Source organism: Dermacentor variabilis, chromosome 11 (assembly GCF_050947875.1).
Source record: "Dermacentor variabilis isolate Ectoservices chromosome 11, ASM5094787v1, whole genome shotgun sequence".
Lineage (NCBI taxonomy): Eukaryota > Metazoa > Arthropoda > Arachnida > Ixodida > Ixodidae > Dermacentor > Dermacentor variabilis.
Window position 1 is genome coordinate 20,706,605 of NC_134578.1, and position 21,226 is coordinate 20,727,830.

General features: G+C 45.0%; 1 protein-coding gene across 1 annotated transcript; it reads right to left on the reverse strand.

Annotated features, from left to right (window-relative positions):
• Positions 1-3,531: 3,531 nt before the first annotated feature.
• Positions 3,532-18,312, reverse strand: LOC142564584 (tryptophan 5-hydroxylase 1-like). The gene is made up of 10 exons (XM_075675640.1): positions 18,152-18,312; positions 12,411-12,511; positions 11,410-11,477; positions 9,776-9,925; positions 9,585-9,631; positions 8,252-8,387; positions 6,481-6,607; positions 5,525-5,620; positions 4,900-5,033; positions 3,532-4,144 (listed from the first exon to the last, which is right to left on the reverse strand). The coding sequence occupies exons 1-10, from the start codon at positions 18,222-18,224 to the stop codon at positions 3,958-3,960; spliced, it is 1,119 nt and encodes a 372-aa protein (XP_075531755.1). The 5' UTR covers positions 18,225-18,312; the 3' UTR covers positions 3,532-3,957.
• Positions 18,313-21,226: the final 2,914 nt, after the last annotated feature.

Below are 21,226 nucleotides of genomic sequence, written 5' to 3' on the forward strand. Positions count from 1 at the left end.
CTGCTGTTAGCATTTGTAGAAATAACGCTGAAATATGAACGAAAAGCTGTGTGCCTCAGCGCCAACAGTGATGGAGTAAGCTTTTAGCCGCAATAAAATATTAATTGAAAAATCCGAGGCAACTCAAATGTAACCTGAAATGATGCGGGTAACAGAACTCTGGTACTGACACTTTAGGTAGGGGAAGGGGGAGGGGGCTCACACTTCCCTCTCCCCCATAGTCGGCGCCTATGCTTAGGGCCATGCGACATTTTATGTGGATAGCCAAATTCCGGTTTGCCTCAGTTTGCACTGAAAGACAGTGGCCACACTTCTCCGTCTTTACAGGCGTTTTGTTTGTGCCATCTTCTTCGTGTCTCGTCGTCCCTGCTCTATAGTGTTTTTTTTTTCTTCTCCCAATAATGGTAGGACAAAACAAACGTGCTACCGACACAGACGAGCACAGACAGCGACGACATATCCATACCGTGTTCTCGGAACATCACACAACGCTTAAAAAGCATTACGCTTTTCACGAAAGTGCGGCCAACTGGCCGCGGTACCTGTCTCGTAAGCGGGCGCGGAATAGAACTTTGACCAGTGCTGTACTGGCACAAAACACACTTTTCACCAAAGCTCTTCAATCACACCGATTCCGAAACTTTGTTGCGAACTTCCGACATGCTCAGCTACGTTCCTGTGGGGGAGGGTTCACTGACTGATGCTTCAATCACACCAATTCTTAAACTTCGTTTCGAACTTCCGACATGCTCAGCTACGTTCCTGTGGGGGAGGGTTCACTGACTGATGTGTCACCAGGGAGCCACAAGATGAAGCTCGTCGACACACATCGAGTATTATATGGGCTCGAAATGGTTGATGGGACAGAAACACAGGCGTTAAATGGAATTACTGTTTGTTTGGCTTCGCTTACAGCGAGTGGCTGTAGCAAAGCCTTGTTGCGCTCTTCAAGTCATGAGCTTCCTGCAAACATTTCTTAGGAGGAACTCATGCTATAGTGTCTACACCAGCTACGAGTACAGCGATTCTGCCCCCATACGAAAGGTATTACGTGAATTTCTCTAGGCTTCATATTTCTGGTTTCAAACCACTTCGTGACTTTGTGAATCAACAATTTTCAGTAAAATATTTCTGTGTGAATGTAACAATTCGCAATTATTATAAATCCTTACAAAACCTTATGGCCGTCATGCGTTTTGAAAAGTATGATTGCTTGGAAATGTAGAAAGATAATGTAAGAAGATAAAAAGTAATAAGTAACACAAGAACATATAAACCTACTGATACGAATAATATGTGAATCCATCTAATTCCAATTATTCCCATGATCGCTGAACAAACGCAGCGCTAGAGTGCTTTACAAGAATTCTAGTCGAAAGCTATCAAAATGTGGCGTTTTGTGGATGTTTTCTTTTGTCACTAGGTGACGCGATAGTCAGACCCTCATAATCCGTTTCCAGTCACTGTGACCGTATTTCTAAACATAAGGTATACAAGCAGTTTCGAAACTGGTATGATTGAATGGCTCATGGATGTCATCACCTACACAACACGAACGACGTAGACAGTTCAGGCTGGATGGCATCGACCAAGCACATGCCCTGTCTGCAACAGCATGCTGTCAGAAATCGATGTTGGTGTAGACTCCCTTTCACCATAGTGTCATGCACCTGACGACAGCATAGCTGCAGCTGTTTTCTTCTCTTGGCAGCTAATTGCATGTCAGTGATTTCTCTGACGGTTTTATTGTCAGGATACTGTAAAGAACAATAACGCTTATTTAAGAGAAACCTTTAGCTCAGGAGCTAAATACGTAAAAATAGAGAAATAATTTTGCTCGCCGATCACGGCACCGATTTTGAGGAGGTTTGTGGCATTCAAAGGGAATTGTTAAAACGTAGCAAGCATTGAAAAAAGAACGTTTTTTTTGTTTAGATGGTCAATATTAAAAAGATATTGTTAAAAATTCTAAATAAAAGTCTTATGTACCAAACTTCATAATCTGCAACTCAACAATAAGAACGATATCATAGTTCTGTAAACTACTGCTTATAATTGGTCTAAACTGGAAAAAAAATTGATGCATCTCACACCACTTTCGAATATACTACCAATTGTGACGAAGACTTTTGCAAAACCGCCCTAAGCACTGTAATTTTTAAGGAAAATTGTAAGCTCATAGGTCAAATTTGGGTGGCTTAGATGCGGTAACAGCTGTAGTTGACAGAACTGCGATATTCGTTTTTGGTGCCAAGTTACAGATTTGAAAACATTGTGCTTCTATTTTTACGAAACATGCTTTCTGCAATTTATGTGAAAAAGGAGTTGAAAGTTCAAATCGAAATTGCGCTTGCTAGAAGCGTTTGAGTTTGACTTCTTCGAGAACAAGTTAAGGACCACGCAAAGAGAGATTGAACGAAGAACGTTAGGTGCAATGTTAAGAGACAGGAAGATAGCGGTATGGATCAGAGAGCAAACGGGGATAACCGATATTCTACTTGACAAAAAGAGAAAAAAATTGAGCTGTGCAAGCTATGTGGTGCGTAGGTTAGATAACCGGTGGACAATTAAGCTTACAGAATGTGTGCCAAGAGAAGGCAAGCGCAGTCGAGGACGGCAGAAGTCTAGGGGTGGTGATGAAATTAGGAAATTTGCAGGCGCTAGATGGCATCCGATGGCGCAGGACAGGGGTAATTGGAGATCGAATGAAAAGGTATTCGTCCTGCAGTGGCCGTAAAATAGGCGGATGATGATGATGATAATGATCAAATTCAACAAATTTCATTCAAATTGTGGCGAAGGCAATTCAAGTTGGCCTACAGTTACGGCTTTCTCTTAACCCCTCAGAGTTTGTTGCAAGCCGCCTTGACATTGCGGCGGGCTGGTATATTACCCGGTCGAACAATATTAACATACAAGTATCACAAGTTCTCTATGTTTTCCCGAACTATTTTAGGAACAAATATCGGGGAGTCATATTTGCGTGAATACCATACCATAGGGGCGCTTTTTGGTAAATACCATTTGGTATTTTAGAAAAATATGACGCTTTGTTATACAAATTCTTAAAAAAAAACTTATTCGTAGAGGTGCGGCATGTCGCAAAATTTCGAATGAATACTGACGTATGCTCACTAAATAACTAAGTTTCTCCGGCCTGCAACCGCATTTGTCGTGCGTATGTCTTTCCACATCTTGAGACGAAGTTAAAAAAAATTTCGCTGGTCAGATCATATTGGTTGATTATGAGGAACTTATAGCAGCCGTTCTTTTAAGTTTACTTTTTTGAGGCCTATATCTGTTGATATGAAAGTTGTGAATGATTAAGCTTTATTTTATGTTGTTAGGCTGATACTGATTAGAGCGAGCAGCGATAAAATGACGGGAATTCCTGTGCGCAAGCAAAATTTAAGAAAGCACTGGGCTAATTCCTAGCATGTCCTTCCTTCAACTGGTCCATGCTAAATTTTTGTAATTAACGAATTCTAGCCAGACGTATGCCTATTATGGTTAACACAATGTTGTGACGCATTGGCGCAATCCTGCACGGTGTGTTTAGAAAAGGCATGCCAAATTCGCGCTGCATTGACTGACCGAGCTATATCTGCTGTTTGAAAGGCTTTGGCAGTGGCGAAATGACCAGCAAGGTTTTCTCTTTCTTTTTTTGTTTTTGCAGGCAAAATTTGTTCAACTTGATATTTTTATGATGGCCTTCGAGATATGCAGTGTGCGCGGTGTCCGCGTGAGCCGGCCAATCTCGAAGGCCATGTTCCAACGCGCACAGGTTGAAAGCAGGGCCACAAGACGCCACCACCAACGCTTCTGCTCAAGTTGATGTCTGTCGTATTGAGCTGACGCGGTGACGATATAATACGAAAACGCTGGTAATACATATACGGCCAGCTAAAGCTCTCTATTTGTCAGCACTTGGCCACGGGATTGAGTACGTTAGATTGCTTAGCGGTTGGGATTTTCCGTGTCAGACACCCTTAATTTGCTCAGGGCATTGGTGACGATGCAAAGGTCTCCCTTCAGTTCGCTGACTATGTTGGCAATCTTGCGGGTGTTGGTGAGGACGTCCACGGTCTGGGTGTACGGGTTGTAGCGCAAGCCAAAGGGGCGCTTGATGGTCTTGGCGAACTCTCTGAGAAAAACAAAAAAGTGAGTAAATAGACTTGAAAGTAACAAACCTTGATATCTGACACACGCAAAGAAAAGCAAGTGCGCAACAAAAACACACAACACGCGAAATGAAGCGCATTATTTACCGGTTGACAGGGTTTGACGTCTTGCAGTTTCACCTAAGCTGTCAAGAGTCCCAGTAGTGGAGGGATTATATTTGATTTAAACAGGGGCCGTGTTTTTCGCGGTTGATCAGTTTCATGGAGATCGGTTGGTAATCGATAATCTAAGACTTAGAGGTGAGACTGATTGAAAAAAAAATGGCTTTCCACCAGTTAGCGTTATTCTCACCTCGAGCAACACCGAGCGTATTGACAACATGCCTGCCGTCTTTGAGACGGGGTGCGCTGGTCGTTAAATTACTCATATTTAAAATGCATTGTAACCTGATGAAACCAATGCGATCGGTTTCAACGAACTCCTCTGAGTGAAGATGACAGGCTTATCTACCAGCATGAAATACGTCCCCATGTTACATTCGGTTAATCTCATTATCGGCTAATTTCACTCGTTTCAAGTGATATTAAACCTACCTCTACTACAGGAGATTTAGCCCTCGACAAAAACTCTCACCGCTCATCGTGATTTACTTTTTGGTAACTTCCTTTCACAGTAGCAAGTACAGCGCAGCAGCACTCACCACCTTACTGTGGTCAATTCTGTTTTGTTGCTGTTTCAGGTAAGAACACAACAGTATTCCGCAATGTACAACCTTACCTCATTTGCAGCTTCGCTTCGTTGAAACTGTCCGTGTAGAAATAAACGTTCTGGAAAGCCGTGATGATCGGCTCAGTCTCAATCGTTATGGCCGGGTCGAACGGCAGTACGTTGGCTTTGTCCGTAAGGGCGTGCTGTAAGTAAAAAAAAGCAGAGTTTAGTATTCACAGCCTGAAGGATTCCTTCCCTAAATCAACTTAGAGTCTATAGATTGTCCCTATAATTGTTGCGAATCACTTTGCCTTTTCATATGTACTTGCCCACTTGGCTAACAAGTGTGACACTGTGTACATACATATTTCTTCAACAAGTCCTTCCAGTTATTGCTGCCCATAGACTATTGTTTGCAGAAGCCTATTAGAGACTAATTGATTAATGGTATACGGCCATAAGCACAAGTGCTGTCTACACGGTATCCATTGTGGACTTCTGTCCGTAGAATGGCAGATGGCTGAGCTTTTATTATAGAGCAAATAAATGAATTTTTGCATGGTATAACTGCGTTCTAACATAGAGTTCTGACATAACTGCCTTCTGACATAGAATTCAATGTACAGCTAAGTTTTTAAAATGGAAATATAATAACTATTCTTATGCTTCTATTTGTTATTTAAAATGTACTTACGCGTAACTCTGCCGCTGAAGAAAGCAGACCAGCTCCGTACACCTTCATTTCACCGTTTTGCTTGCACAATCCGAACTCCACCGTAAAAAAGTAACACTACAAGGAATGTCACAACAGAGGGAAAGAAAAAAAGAAGTTATGTGCGACACGATAATAATAAAAAAAACATATCAGTACTACGGCAACAGTGCAGCGAAGTATCCTTGTCAAAAAACTGCGAGCAGCTACATCGAAAGCCTAATTATGTAGATCAAAGCCTTTGAATCTCGTCGTGAGTGCCTTGTTAGGAGACGCGGCCTCGAGAAATTAAGCATGCGAAACAGATAACGTCGAATTATTTGTCTGTACCTAAGTGTAGTTTACGCTATCTCTTGGTAATAAAGCACTTGATGTGGTACTTGTAATCATTATTGGGTTGCTGTAGCTCTACCATCGAATGTTTTCTATTGAACAGTAAAGACTCTTGGTGAGTGGACGCACGCACTTTTCTTGAAACTTCGCATGGTGGCTTGCTTGTTGAAACAAATTTAATATAGCTTCCGGAGTTTAGGACAAAGATTGCATCTTATAGTTACGGAAATCTAAGAAGAAACCGTCAACACCATACGGACGGTTCGAAGGCCTGAAAAAAACCCAATATAGGATGAAATGCTTGAAGCCAATACAGAACGCTTCACATTATTTCAATGAACCCTGACGATCTTTACAACGCAAACGAACGTTATCACTGGAGGTCGCCAAACGCCGAGAGAATTTTCTCGATCAGTATGTTGTCGCAGTGACCCAAATGGGACTGATTATGGTATCTCCGGCGCCCGTCACATTAAGAAGACCTGCTCGAAACTAGGATCATATTATAGTTTGCTACCAGCAAACAGCGCAAAAGAGATCTTCAAATAACTGTACGAGAGATATTAGGGGTAAAATGCAGTTGCTTTTCGCTTTGTAATACTCACCGTAGCGAGCTTGTCGATCTCATCGTCTGAAGCACCTAGGGAGGCGAGTCCGATTTCTTGTGAGAACTGCGCGAAGTTCGCATTGGCCAGCATCGGGCAGTGACCCAGAAGCTCGTGGCAGCAATCCCTGGGGTTACAGAAAGGCACGTACGAAAAAAATAGACTTCTTCCTTCTCCTCTAAAAGCACTTTTCATGAATAGCCTTCTTCGCTTCCTGCCCAAAGAATTGCTCTCCTGTGTTGAAGACTGCGTTGTTGAACATGGTTCTGTTTCGTTTGAAAACTGTTCCTGTGTGACAATTTGCTTATTGTTCCTTTCCGCTTCTGCGCTGCGATTTTTACTGTCATAAAACACCAATCGGTCTGGTCCCATACCACGTTGCATATCGTAGAAGGATCGAGCACGTTCTTGCTTTATTGAGGACACGAAGCAGAGCAATTAAAATCAAAACAGAATTCAAGAAATTGGGTGGTGAGAGGTACATCGATTCCTTAACCAGCTTAAATTATTATTAATTAATAATGAAAGTGCTATGCTAATTTATTGTTCATTCATTTTTGATCATTCAATAACGTCAAAACATTGTTAACTGATAAAACATTAGTAATTTATTATACTAAATCTAATGAAAACTATTGGTACGCATGAAACTTGGTCAACAAAATTATGATATTGAATAGACTCCCATATATTTATCGATATAAGACAGTCGTCGCAGAAACACGTGGTAAATTTCGTATGGCCAAATGAACAAGTCTCAAAAAATGAAAAGAAACAAAAAGGTGGTCTGAGAAGGGTCAATAGGCAATCTCTAGACTATATAAATTTGTTTGTGGTATGATTGGCAATGAACTCGCTGACAGTGAGGCAAGATCAGCCTTCTCTTCTTGTGGTGAAGTACGGATTGCCTGCTCGCGACCTGACACCAACTCCATGATCAAGGCACTCATGCAGGACCTTAAAAAGGCATACAGAGCCCACGATAACAACATTCACCTACGCCTACATGTGATCGACCCAGACGTTAGATTCTGTTTGCCCCCGAAGGTTAGGCGGAGCAAAACGTGATTGATACACATGATTCGGCTTGGCGTTGCTTTCACCTGTCGCTACACGCACCTCATCGGCCAATCGAACAGCCCTGATTGTGAACACTGCCAGATGCCTGAGACGCTGGAACACATACTGTGCGATTGCCCAGCATATGTGCTGGAGCGAAGGACGTTAGAAAGATTCCCAGCCAGCGTTGGCAGGCAACCACAGTTGGAGGAAGCTATCCTAGGCCCATGGCCTGACACTGCAACTTCAATGCGCGCTACTAAAGAGTTGTGGAAGTTTCTGCAGGACACAAAACTCGAGGAGCGGCTCTAGCAAAGCAACTGTCTCATATACATAAGTGCGCTCACTACTTCTCTTATCATCATCCATTCCTGTACTTTCACTCCCCTTCCCTCTTCCCCAGTGCAGAGTAGCAGACTAGAGCGCACTAGCTCAAGTCGGCCTCTCGGCCTTTCCTGTCAATAAATTCTATTCTCTCTCTCTTTCTTGTTTCTGCGAGAGAACAACGTCTGACCGCACGTGGTCACTATTCGGTGCATCGACGATAAATGTATATAATTTTGTGTGTTTGTTTATATGAGTTATACCCTCCCTGCTTTAATGCCTGAATGGCGAAGCAGGCACCAAGTAAATAAATAAATAAATAAATAAATAAGCAAGCACCAGCAAAAATTGTTGCGCGAATTATAGGATCACGTAAAGAAGTACTTACGGCTCCGGTGTGTAGAATGGATCTGAGCCGTGGCGTATGTACTGCGTACAATGAAACACGCGAAACGCGAGGCCCGCCAGAAAGTCTCGGGCCGACAGGTAACCAGCCACGGGTCTCAGCTGAAAGCCCGTTCTATCTGCAAGGACAGAGAAAGAAGCGGAGATCTTCACTTTTGCTCCTCTGTCACTGCAAAACATCACGACTCATCTCTACAAGGCACTACGGCCAACGACGGAGCGCTGACAAAGAGGTTATATGACAGTTTTAGTGCTCATTCGAAATACGCTGACGTCAACCACCAAGGAGGCCACGAAAATTTCGGGATAATTTCGTCGATGACTGACGTGTGCCGACACCGACGTTTGCTTTGGTCCGATGCGTTCAGCCAAGGTCTGTCCACGACCATGCGCGTTGCGAGGGTCGCATGCGTTCCTAATTACCAGCACGCCAATGCGAGGTCAGCAGCTGGACACGCGTACGTCAAGGGGTGCGGTGAATTTGCCGGCGCGAAGTCGCCGCATGTGACACGGAAAACTGGAACTCGCTAGGCTGTGCGTTGCGCGCGGCTGTTATGAATCTCCGCGTAAAGCGCGTGAGGCAGAAGCTGTGGATTCGGCTGTCACAGGCGGCGAATCGTTTTAATGTCAACTTTAATTTTCCCCTATACTATGTCTGAGAATAAATGTTGGAGAATCTTCTTAATAAGGAAACGTACGAGCTAGCGGGTGCTTGCCAGCCTACCAAATATCAGCCAGAGGAAACTATCCTTGCTTATTGTTCAGCTTGCTGCGCTGTTTTGTATGCGAACTGGTCAGTTCTGACGTTCATACGCCTTGTAGCTACCTGATCGAGTTATTACCATACTATGCTCACTTTTGTGGTGCTGTCGAACGGAATATGTTCGCACACTGAATGTTTGCTTCTCGTAAGTACATGAAGGGTGATTCAGCCACAACTTTCGACCTCTGACGTCAGTTGAAGTTTCCACTACTTGATAACTTCGTTTTCGTGTACATCTCTCATTCGGTAAGGCGCTTTGTGCCTTTAAATGTTTGTAAAATGATGATGATGATGATAACTAAACATAGCGAAAGTTTGCCTTCGTACAGATATCTTAAGTGGGCAACCAAACGTACCTGCAATCACAAGTAGAGCAACAAGAATTAAGGAATATTATAGTGTTTTGCACTGTGAAGGTTTTGTACAGAATTAAGAAAGACTGTTGCCTGAAAGAGGTTGGAACTCTTTTGAAAATGAATGCGGGTTCTACGGGTTCCGGGTTTCTCGAAACTGTATTCTTTACTTGCTCGCCTACTACAATATTGAAACTTACACTTCAGATACTGACTGACATCATCCAGCTGTGGTACGTTGTCCTCTCTGCAATAAAAGAAATCCGAAAAGCAATGACGCGTTGTTGACAGTCGAGAGAGCATGTATAGAAAATCAAAAAAGAAAAGAAAGGTTTGACCATTAACTCGTCACTGAAAGACCGTCGAGGCAGCGAGGACAGCTCAGTTTTACCTGTAACCGCAGTATTTTATGAGTAAGCGAAAGTTCTCCAGAAACTCGGAGCAGGCATGGGTCGTGTACAGTTGACTGAGCTCCCGGAACACGCGTCCCCACGTGGTACGCTCTTCGATGGTGTACTCCACCCGTGGGATCGGCGAGCCACTGTGACCGCAGAAGAGGAAAAAAAGCCTTTGTCATCGCTAGCGAATTACCCCGGTAATTACACTGGAAAACGGCCGACGTCCTTACAAGGGTATATAGGGGGTGATCAATTCTACATATTACGAAGTTTTTTTTTCAATATCGCCTGTTGCAGAAAAAGTAATCAGACCACGAGCTGGATTGCTCTGAGACGCGGACATTACTTTCACGATAAATGGAGACACATATTCCAATAATTAGCAGAACTGCACTAATTAACTTCGTAATGAGTTACTTTATGGCCCATATTGCAATTTACGAATTGTAGCCGGTGAGTTTGCAAGGCGTATCCACTTGGAATGAATTTCCAAGATGATAACAGTTTGGAGATATGCACCATTAAACTCGCTGTAAAAATGCTACATTCTTTCATTTAGTTTTTCAAGAAAACGCTATTTCGTGCATTCAAGCACAAAGGTAAATGGAACGCAAATTATTTGGTCTCACACATTGGGAAGTATATCATAGCGGTACATGGCGTGAATGCAGCACAAGAAACTTAAGCACCAAAGTACGAGATGCGGTTAGCGGAAATAAATACAAACGCAGGCGCTGACTAACAAATTAATTTTATTGGCCGAAGAACTATATAGACACATAAAATGCAAGAGCACTATCGAGCACAATATTCAAGACACGTGGGAATATTGTCAGGTGAAAGAAACCAGCAGCGGCACTTTGAAAGGGCATATATGGCAAAAATAGGAGTAAAAAAGATTACATCTTAAGGTACACAGGTTCAAAAGGCGAGAAGTTCTTTCCGCTAACCACACTTCTTTCTGCTCAACATGCACGTATCCTACCACAATTTGGCGCTTTACGCTGCATTCACGTTACGAGCTTCGAACTGGTTCACCCAAACCGTAGCGGTAGCTTTCTTTCTTTCTGTTCGATATAGGGAGGGGGGATAGAGATTAAAGATCAACGCTAAATAAACTAGGACTGGTAAAATATCCTTGAAAAGCACTACTTTAAAACACATTTTATATGGATAATGTGCTGTTATTAGTGAAGTAAAATAAGGCTGAACTCTCCTTCCTATGATTAATAATTCTTTTTATTTCGCACCAAGACTTCCGTGTCGGTATGCCAGTTTAAATTCACAGAAGTCATTTTCGAAATAATGACGTTGGGTTTTATGGCACAATAACAGCTGTCACAAGGAATACATGCCAGAGCTCACTCTGGGTCAAGCCCCGGAGTTAGACCTTTGCCGCCCTATTTGCACACACACACACACACACACACACAAAAAAAAAACGCCGTTCTCTGTACACAAGGTAAGAGAGGGTGATCGCTGAGCTCTCTATGGGTAACTTGCCGGGAAGCATTTCACAGAAACGATTTATATGCCTGGCAGCTGCAGTGTCTTCGAAAACTTAGGCTTTTCAAGGTTACACTATTCACTGCTGCTCAAGAATGAAGGCGGGGACCACTACACTTACTATTTGTATTGCATCGCAACGTCCGCAAAAAACATCCGTCTCTGCCTGTAATCCGGGTCCTTGAAGCCCTGCAGCACGAGCCACACAGAACAGAAAAATGGATGTGATACCGTGGCATATCGCACTTCAGGATGCAGATGGTCAGTAGCAGCAGACTGGAATGGCTAAATACTACACGAGTGCAAAGCATGTCTGACTAGTTGTTGCAAATTTCTCAGGTGAAGAAAAGAAATAATATTCTGTTATTGTAAAGAAATGAGCATTTTCTTGTCTTTGTTTTCGACGTTATATGAACAGCTTTCTGGTATATCTGCTATTCTCACTCTAGGCGCAGAAGTCGACACTGCCTTGAGCTGTGCCACTCAAATGCATTGGTCAACCAGGAAATGCTTAAATTAGTCACTTTATTTCGCCTGTTACGTCGTGTTTTCATCCTTGGCTGCCATGTGTTGGGTCCTTGAGTTTCCAAAGGTTCCTTCAGACAACTACACGGTATTAGATTTTTACCAGCTGATAACTACGAAGGCACGAATAAATTAACTATTATAATTATGCTGTGCCTATGTAGTATTTGGTTGTCAAGAAGGTCCGTTCGATATGCATAGCTGGACCTATCTTCGCGAAGCTGTGAGCACAATGATTCAACTTGTATTAACTCCAAGAATCGGATTGGCGCACAAGGTTCCTACTTTTGTGCATGCGAAAGTTCTGATAGCTTTTTTTTTTGCAACCCATGCAGGGATGGTGTGTCTGGTCACTTTATCTTCATAGCACTTCAATTTGACATAATTAAAAAACTATTCTTTTCTACTACCTTTAAGCCATCTTCAGTGGATTTTACAAATATGTTTTTTACCATAGTTCAATGGTGCGGGAATATTTCTGGAATTTATTCTTTTTTCGCTTGTTCACATTTTACGTCTACTCGGGAGAAGCGAATCAATTCGATGGAGGTTTTAGGCGCGATGTTAGATTCCTCTTTAACGAGGCGTGTCGCTTACCGGATGGTCGGCGTCTAATTCCGCACCGTACATGAGCACCTTGTTGGAAGTCTTGTCCAAGTCGGAAATCTTGCGTGGGAACCATGGCATACCGGCAAATTCTGCGAGAAAAAGGCTTTCCTAAGGAGTTAATCCTCAATTATGAGTAATATATATTTTAATCGCGCAGGAGTCACAAGTATGTGTGTGAGGCATTGCTATGCGGAACGAAATGCTTTCGTGAAAGCAACCCCGATCCGGAGACGGCATAACAACGTTGCATTGGAGCGGGAAATTCGTGATGGCTGTTGCAGCTTTAAGGAAGGATCAAGTTTATGTAGGTGACACTTCGGGGAAATAGGACACGGCCAATAAGTATGTGTAATTGTCCGAGTCAAGAAATAAAGTTGCCTTGCAGCATCGGTTCTTGATAGTGGTATAGGGACCACTCGGGTTCCTTCATGAGCGGGCCAGGCCTCCTCGTCGGCGAATTCATTACCACTAATACCAGTATATATTTCCACTGAAATGTTATTTCTTGTCATTTCTCATAGGCTTGATGGTGGTCATTTCTTGTTTCCTGTACCAATTGCTCGTGAGTCATGTGGCGTAGGGCAAAGTGCTAGCTATGAAGGGCTACCTTTGATTCACAAAATATGACCCATTTGCGTGGGCAGTCATGTGGGACGTGTTGTATGGCAGCTTGCAGGGCAGCAAACTCTGCCACCATGAATGTTGTTATGTGCGAAAATTTAATTTCACTGGGACTAGCATATCCGGAGTGACAAAGGCTCAGCTGGTGAACGAGACCAACTCACCAGTATAGGTGCGCATTTGGTCCCCATATGTCTTCGTAAAAAGAAACAGCTGCTCATATAAATAACGACAAAGCATTGTCAATACTTTGATCTCAACGTGAGATGAGGCCAAGCGAAGGCTGATTTCACCATTATTTTAGAGCGCAGCTCTTTGGCGTCCGTTCCTGGGTTTCGCGTCGTCGTCGGCGTTGTCGTCGGCCTCGTAACCAGCTCCGCCCCCCTTTCATCCCTCCAGCGCTAGCAGCGACCGACTGATACCGCTGGATACCGCTGACGCCGCTAGAGAGTCAAGATAACGTGACTGCATAGAACACCGTCGCCGCCATGCAGAAAGAGGAGGAAAGGGTCCCCCCCCCCCTGTTCTTGTGTGGCGGATAGGGTGCTCTTCAGTTGCCGACGCGCCGGTTATTTCACGTAGGCCCCGGCACGTCGACGAATACGTGACCACCTTCCCACGGCTAGACCTGGTTCTTAGCGCTGCGGAAGCGAGGGTATCATATTGTTTGTGTCGGCATCGGCGGCGTTGTCCCTGAAACCAACTCCGCAGCTGGGGTTGACTCACTATCGGCGTCAGCGGCATCAGTCAGTCGCTGCTATCTCTTCCCTCCTCCCTTTATCGTGTTGTCCGCTTGCTGCGCGCGCTTCTGCCCCCATCGTTTGCCGCTGGGTGTACACGCCGCCCCCCTCCCCCCTCTTCCTGCGAGTCTCCGGTTGTCAAAGCGCCGGCTCGAACTTAATTCCTTTCTTCGCTCCTCCTCCAATGCAACCCCTGTGCGGTGGCAATCAGAGAGCCAGATCGGTGGCGGCGGATCTGTATATGTGCACCGCCCGAGCCGAAATTGCCGCTGCCGTTCGCCCTGTGCGGTGGCAATCAGAGAGCCAGATCAGTGGCGGCGGATCTGTATATGTGCACCGCCCGAGCCGAAATTGCCGCTGCCGTTCGCCACTGCGAAATTATCTGCCAGTTCTTTCTGAGCCATGAGCGAGACGACCGATGGAAGTCCTCCGTCTGCTGCTGCTGCTGCTGCTGCTAAACGAGCTGCCAGAGCAGAGGGCCAGCGCCGTCGCCGTCAGAATCCAGAGGTGCGTGCCGCCGAAGCAGAAGCTTACCGTCGCCGCCGTCGAGATGATCCAGGAGTACGGGAAATATAAAAAAAAAATTCTGTGATAGCGCATACATGTATTGCTCGATTTCTTTGCCTCAATCTATCGAAAAGGTGAAACAGCTTATTTGCTGCGCTCAAATTTCGCATTAGGAAGTAACGTAATCGTCGGTAATTTTTTTTTTATGTCACGACGGAGAGAAACAGTAAGAGTGAATTCCGATAGAACTTCCTTTCGACATTGTGATCTTTCCTACGAGAGCTCCCTTGGCGTTTGTCATTATGTCCAATTAGGATGTTGTAAACCCGCGTGATCGCCATGCTCAAAAACACTGCAGAAGCGGTGACAGGTGTTCTCTGTGCTAAACTACAACCGCCCATAAACTTCAAGCTTTCTACGCACCCGACGGAAAGGTCTCACTTACTCTGCCACTTAAATCAAAGCCGAAGAGGTCAGGCATTGGGGCATACGGTTAATCGCTATTCGGACATAAGCTCAATCGATCACATCCTGACAGTTTTAAGCGCTGTAAGGAGTCAGGGCAAAGGTTGTTAGCCGGGTGCTCCTCTAAAATATACTGCACAGACGCTTCCGTTACGGCCGAGAAATAACCGCGAGTAAAACTAATGCGGCAGCCGCTATACCACCCAGATAACGCGTTTCAGATACTGTGTCAAAAACAAAAAAAGCATGTGTACTTAATCGTGCTGAAAATACCGCGCGGGCTAGGAAACTTGCAAAGACAAAGCGTAATAACTAACGGAACAAGAACGTTTGAAGGACGAGCACAAATATTAGACAAAATTATGCGTAATCATTGTGAATGGGGGCATTTGAAACTGGAAAATGATGAATTTGCGAAGTCACCAGGCTGTTTGAAGCCAGAAGGACGAAGTTTAGGCAAAGCCATTCACTGTACATCACATTCCTGTGCTGAGTGAACCATCATACTTGCAGCTTCCGTAGACACGATCACCAAGGTTCCCTCTGGTAATTTTTATAGGAAAATCTATGATTTTATGAGCTCAACATTAACGTCACAGTATTGTCCTCGCTCGCCACCTTATTGCTTATCGTTTCTAAATATCTTGGGTATACATTGTCTTTCTGAGTCTACGTTCCTGCCGAGAAATAGATGCTTTTTATTTCCCTCCGTTTTTTTTTGTTTTTGACACAGTATCTGAAACGCGTTATCTCGGTGGTATAACTGCTGCGGCATTAGTTTTACTAGCGGTTATTTCTCGGCCGTAACTGAAGCGTCTGTGCAGTATATTTTAGAGGAGCACCCGGCTGACAACCTTTACCCTGACTCCTTACAGCGCTTAATACTGTCAGGATGTGATCGATTGAGCTTATGTCCGAATAGCGATTAACCATATGCCCCAATGCCTGACCTCTTCGGCTTTGATTTAAGTGGCAGAGTAAGTGAGACCTTTCCGTCGGGTGCGTAGAAAGCTTGAAGTTTATGGGCGGTTGTAGTTTAGCACAGAGAACACCTGTCACCGCTTCTGCAGTATTTTTGAGCATGGGGATCACGCGGGTTTACAACATCCTAATTGGACATTAGGGCAAACGCCAAGGGAGCTCTCGTAGGAAAGATCACAATGTCGAAAGGAAGTTCTATCGGAATTCACTCTTACTGTTACTCTCCGTCGTGACATAAAAAAAAAATTAATGGTGAAATCAGCCTTCGCTTGGCCTCATCTTACGTTGAGAGCAAAGCATTGACAATGCTTTGTTGTTATTTATATGAGCAGCTGTTTCTTATTACGAAGACATATGGGGACCAAATGCGCACCTATACTGATGAGTTGGTCTCGTTCACCAGCTGAGCCTTTGTCATTCCGGATATGCTAGTCCCAGTGAAATTAAATTTTCGCACATAACAACATTCATGGTGGCAGAGTTTGCTGCCCTGCAAGCTGCCATACAACACGTCCTACATGACTGTCCACGCAAATGGGTCATATTTTGCGAATCAAAGGTAGCCCTTCATAGCTAGCACTTTGCCCTACGCCACATGACTCACGAGCAATTGGTACAGGAAACAAGAAATGACCACCATCAAGCCTATGAGAAATGACAGGAAATGAAATTTCAGCGGAAATATATACTGGTATTAGTGGTAATGAATTCGCCGACGAGGAGGCCTGGTCCGCTCATGAAGGAACCCGAGTGGTCCCTATACCACTTTCAAGAACCGAAGCTGCAAGGCAACTTTTTTTCTTGATTTGGACAATTACGCATACTTATTGGCCGTGTCCTATTTCCCCGAAGTGTCACCTACATAAACTTGACCCTTCCTTAAAGCTGCAACAGCCATCACGAATTCCCCGCTCCAATGCAACGTTGTTATGCCGTCTCCGGATGGGGCTTGCTTGCGCGAAAGCATGTTCGTTCCGCATAGCAATGCCTCACACACATACTTGTGACTCCTGCGGGATCAAAGGTAATATTGAACATGTCCTTTGCTTTTGGTATCGTTATGACGTGCGACGCTGCTCTCTCCAGAACGTTTTAAACCGGCTGGACTGAAGACCGTTTTCAAGAGCCAAAATTCATTGACCATGGCCGTACAAGCCGCTGGCGCAGAAAGCAGCGAAGGCGGTGTTACAGTATCTGAAATCGAAAGGTCTCTGCAACCGTTTGTAGACTTGGTGTGCTACTTCAAGTGTGCTTGCGGCTGGTGCTCTTTCCCGTCTTTATTTCTTTTCACCCTTTATTTATTCTTCCAGTGTAGTGCAATAAACCAAACGTGCATCTGGCTAATGTCCCTGCCGTTCTCCTTGCATCTTTTTCTCTCTTTTTCTTTGTCTTGTTTTGACGCTCTAAGCCTCCGATGCCACCGAGAGCCGCCAAAGAGTTTTGATTCGTATGAATACCAGATGGCGCCACAACATTGCACTCTGGCTACATGGAACACTTTTTCACTGACAGCTTACCATGACAGTGTCTAGAGCAGACCGGTTAAAAAGTTTACGTCGGGGCAGGTTCGCAATATTTTTACTGGTGTACAATTCAACTTAATCGGGTAGCAATAGAAATTGTCGTTGCTCCTTTTTGTCATACCGCGTCCATAGCACGGCCCGCCCATCTCGTCGCTTGTCGCCATTGCTTAAATTCACGGTTTGCGTTGACGTCATCGTGGCTGCCATCTTATATGGTACTAGCAAGTCGAGAAGCTGCATAAACACGAAACGTGACAGCACGACGGGCGCATCTCACACTTAGCGACACATCAGCAACACTGCTAATCCGGCGGAAGAACAGCCCCCGTTAAAAGCGAAATTATGAACGCTTGATGATACGTTGCACTGCCGTCATCGTGGCCGTCACGTTTGGGCACTGGCACGGTGATAAGCTGCGTCCGTCGAAGCACGTGCAAGCGTTCTATATTGTGCGCATGTGGTTGCCTCTTAAAAAAAATTAAATTATGAGGTTTTACGTGCCAAAACAACTTTCTGATTATGAGGCACGCCGTAGTGGGGGACTCGGGAAATTTCGACCACCTGAGGTTCTTTAACGTGCACCTAAATCTCAAGTACACGGGCGTTTTCGCATTTCGCCCCCATCGAAATGCGGCCGCCGTGGCCGGGATTCGATCAGCGACCTCGTGTACAGTAGCCCAACACCGAGATTTCCTCTTTAGTTTGTAAGCAAGTTTGTGCTTTAAATTGCGCCATGCGCGCATTCGTCGCGTCTCACCGGGGAGGTCGTCGATGCAGAGCGACTCGCCGGGTGCCAGGGTGGGGCCGCCTCGTAGGACGGCGGCGGGTGGCGACGGTGTCGGGGTGTCGCAGCAGCCCTCGCGCGAGCCGTCCTGCTGCAGCAGCAGCTGACCCTTGGAGGAGTAGTACTCCCTGAGCTGGATGCATTCCACCTCGTGTTGGAGTGCGTGCACCACGTCGTCCATGGTGCCCTGGTCGCAGTCGACGCCCACGAAGATCTCGTGCTGCGCCGGGTTGACGCGGGACTTGCGGGACTCGATGTGCAGCACGTTGACATTCTTTTCCTGCGGGACAGTCGGTGTCGGAAGTGCACTTCGAACGAATCTGGGGAAGTGAGATGTAGACGCAACAGGAAAAGGCACGGACGGTACACGGGTACCGTGCAGAATGATTCGATTTGTTTCGATATTGAGGGAACTTGGAAATTCCAAACGAATTTTCGGAATCACACGGCGTTTGTATGTATGTATGTATGTATGTATGTATGTATGTATGTATGTATGTATGTATGTATGTATGTATGTATGTATGTATGTATGTATGTATGCATGCATGCATGCATGCATGCATGTATGTATGTATGTATGTATGTATGTATGTATGTATGTATGTATGTATGTATGTATGTATGTATGTATGTATGTATGTATGTATGTGTGTGTGCAGCGGGTGATTCTGAAAGTTCGTTCGGAATTTATGAAATATGTTGAATGTGCCATAATTAGACGATATTCTCGGGAATGCGCTTCTCTTTGGAAAACACCTACGGGTTGGTAACAGATAGTGCGCGGCAGTTGAAAAAGAATTGTTCGCGTCCGGAGATGCAACCATGCGGGAATTCACAAGGTGGAAGAATTTTTGACCGGTGAAATTGAGTCGGGAAATATTGTATCTGCTACATGAAGCAGGCAGGAAATGAAGCCTACAAAAGCATAAAAAATGATATGTCTTTACCTCTTTAATTTCTCCTACGCTTTCATATAGACTCCATTGTCTGTTAACTTCGCACGGTTAATAGTGAAAGATCGAGCACCTCCATTTACCCCGTTCTTTCTCTCATCCACCCACTGGCCTCCTTCTTAGCTTATGGTAGTAGGGCGACTGTCCAGAAAAGGCGTACATTTCGTGCTCGACCCCTGGGTCAGAATGTCTTTTGATTGAACTGCAAAGTTTCTTTTCAGAGCAACCTCTATCGGTTTCCTTTGCATGCAGAGCTCCGCGCAAGTCTGAGATTGGTCACGATGTTTCCTCCTCAACGCCTTGTGCAGTTCCCAACGATGCTTACCTTGAACACTCTCAGAGCCCTAACCAAGCCCCCGACTTGGTTGCGCAGGGAGAAGACCACAGCGGAGTTTTCCTTGGGGTCCGGGGCGCCATTACTCTCGACTGGAGTCTCGGTTTCGGAGGCTTCCGAGGTTTCCGTTTCGACTGGAGCCTCTTTAAGTGATATCTTGCTCTGCGAACACCACAAATGAGACAAGCAGTCGGCATGGTCGAGGAATGTCTGCACATACTGCGTGCGCGTGTGTGTGGGCTGCCAAGGAAAGGAAAGCGCAGTCGTGGACGGCGGAGAATTCCGTCGTTTGATAATATTATGAAGTTTACAGTCACAACTTGGAATCAGCTAGCGCAAGACAGGAGTGATTGGAGATCACCGAGGGAGGCCTTCGTACTGCAGGGGACAAAAATAAGTTCATGTTTACTTTGCTAGAATGGGTAAATGTTTTCTACGTGTTAGTAGATTAAACCTGAAAGGAACGAGGTCTGCTGGTGAAAGATAAGAAATTTGCAAGAAACACCATTATAGTTCCAGAAGCACTTACAGTGAAGGGGTAACAGGAAATGAACTAATGTATCGAAGTATCGTAAGCTACAAGTGGTAAGCACCCTATCGGATATAATTACTTTGCTAGTATCGTTTATTTTTTTTAATTATAGGGTTTTACGTGCCAAAACCACTTTCTGATTATGAGGCACGCCGTAGTGGGGGACTCCGGAAATTTTGACCACCTGGGGTTCTTTAATCGTGTATTTCTATCTGGAGTACTTATCACCATAGTATCTTGCATCTTCACCATAATACATTCGCAAGCTATCCTTGCCCAGCCCTGGGTAAAACACCGAAGTTCTAGCCGGTTGAGCCTAATTACACAAGGTAATTCGCCAACGGAAAGTAGGAAGAACAATAGCAGAAAAATGAAGGCAAGACAGATAAAATAGGAAAGTGAAAGGTCAGAGAAGTGGACAGGAAAGAAAGACGGATAATCATTTCCCCGGGCAGATCAATCAAGGCAGGCCATCTAGCTGAGGCCAAAAAGGTCTGTTGCCTCCGCCGAGGGCCCTTAAAGGTCCGAGCACTCTCGTTGTCGGCTCAACGCAGGAGATCGTCGTTCCTCGGACACGGTTAAGCTATACGTGGTTAAGCGCGGTTGGCTCCGACCGACATGTGCGCGGGTCCTTGGTGTCGCAACGCACGCAGCGCCTGCTGACACAGATGCCCCATATGTGTCAGGGCATCTCTGTCAGCACGGACCACCTCTGGAAGCGGTCCTCCCCGTTATATTCCAATCTTGTTATTTATATTACACGGTATGCTGCTGCATTTGATCTCGTTCTCACTTCAGCTAAGCATATTATCTTTCAAATGCAGTGTATTATAATGGTGATTCGCAGGCTCTCAGAAACTGTCATCTTTCTTGTGTGTGTCGGAGTGCGTATGTTCTGCGGGTTAGCTTGTAATGTTGTGTGATGTCTTGGTACGAGAGAGGGTACATGCGCTCGGATTGTCGGCTCGGTGGGTTAAATTTACAGTCACGTGGTTGGAGACCTAGTTGACAATAATACCGCGATGACGTACAGTCAACAGCAAAAGTTTATGGGACGCGGTTTCCCCTTCAGATGTGAATTCATGCACTGTTAAGGCATGACACTTCGTATTGAATGAATCACTGTGTAGGTGGCGAAGGGTACTACATGTTAGAACATTTATATTCGAGGCTGAGTGACCACGCTTCGCGAGAATTCAGCTTCTTGGCAGATACTGTGTCCCGTAAACTTTTGCGGTTGACTTTACATTCGATTGCAAAAGGCTAGAGATGACGGCATCAGCAAAACAATGTAATTTCTCCTAGCTCCGACGTGCAACGTGAAATTGTATTAACGCATGATGCTGGTATAACCGGCGCAC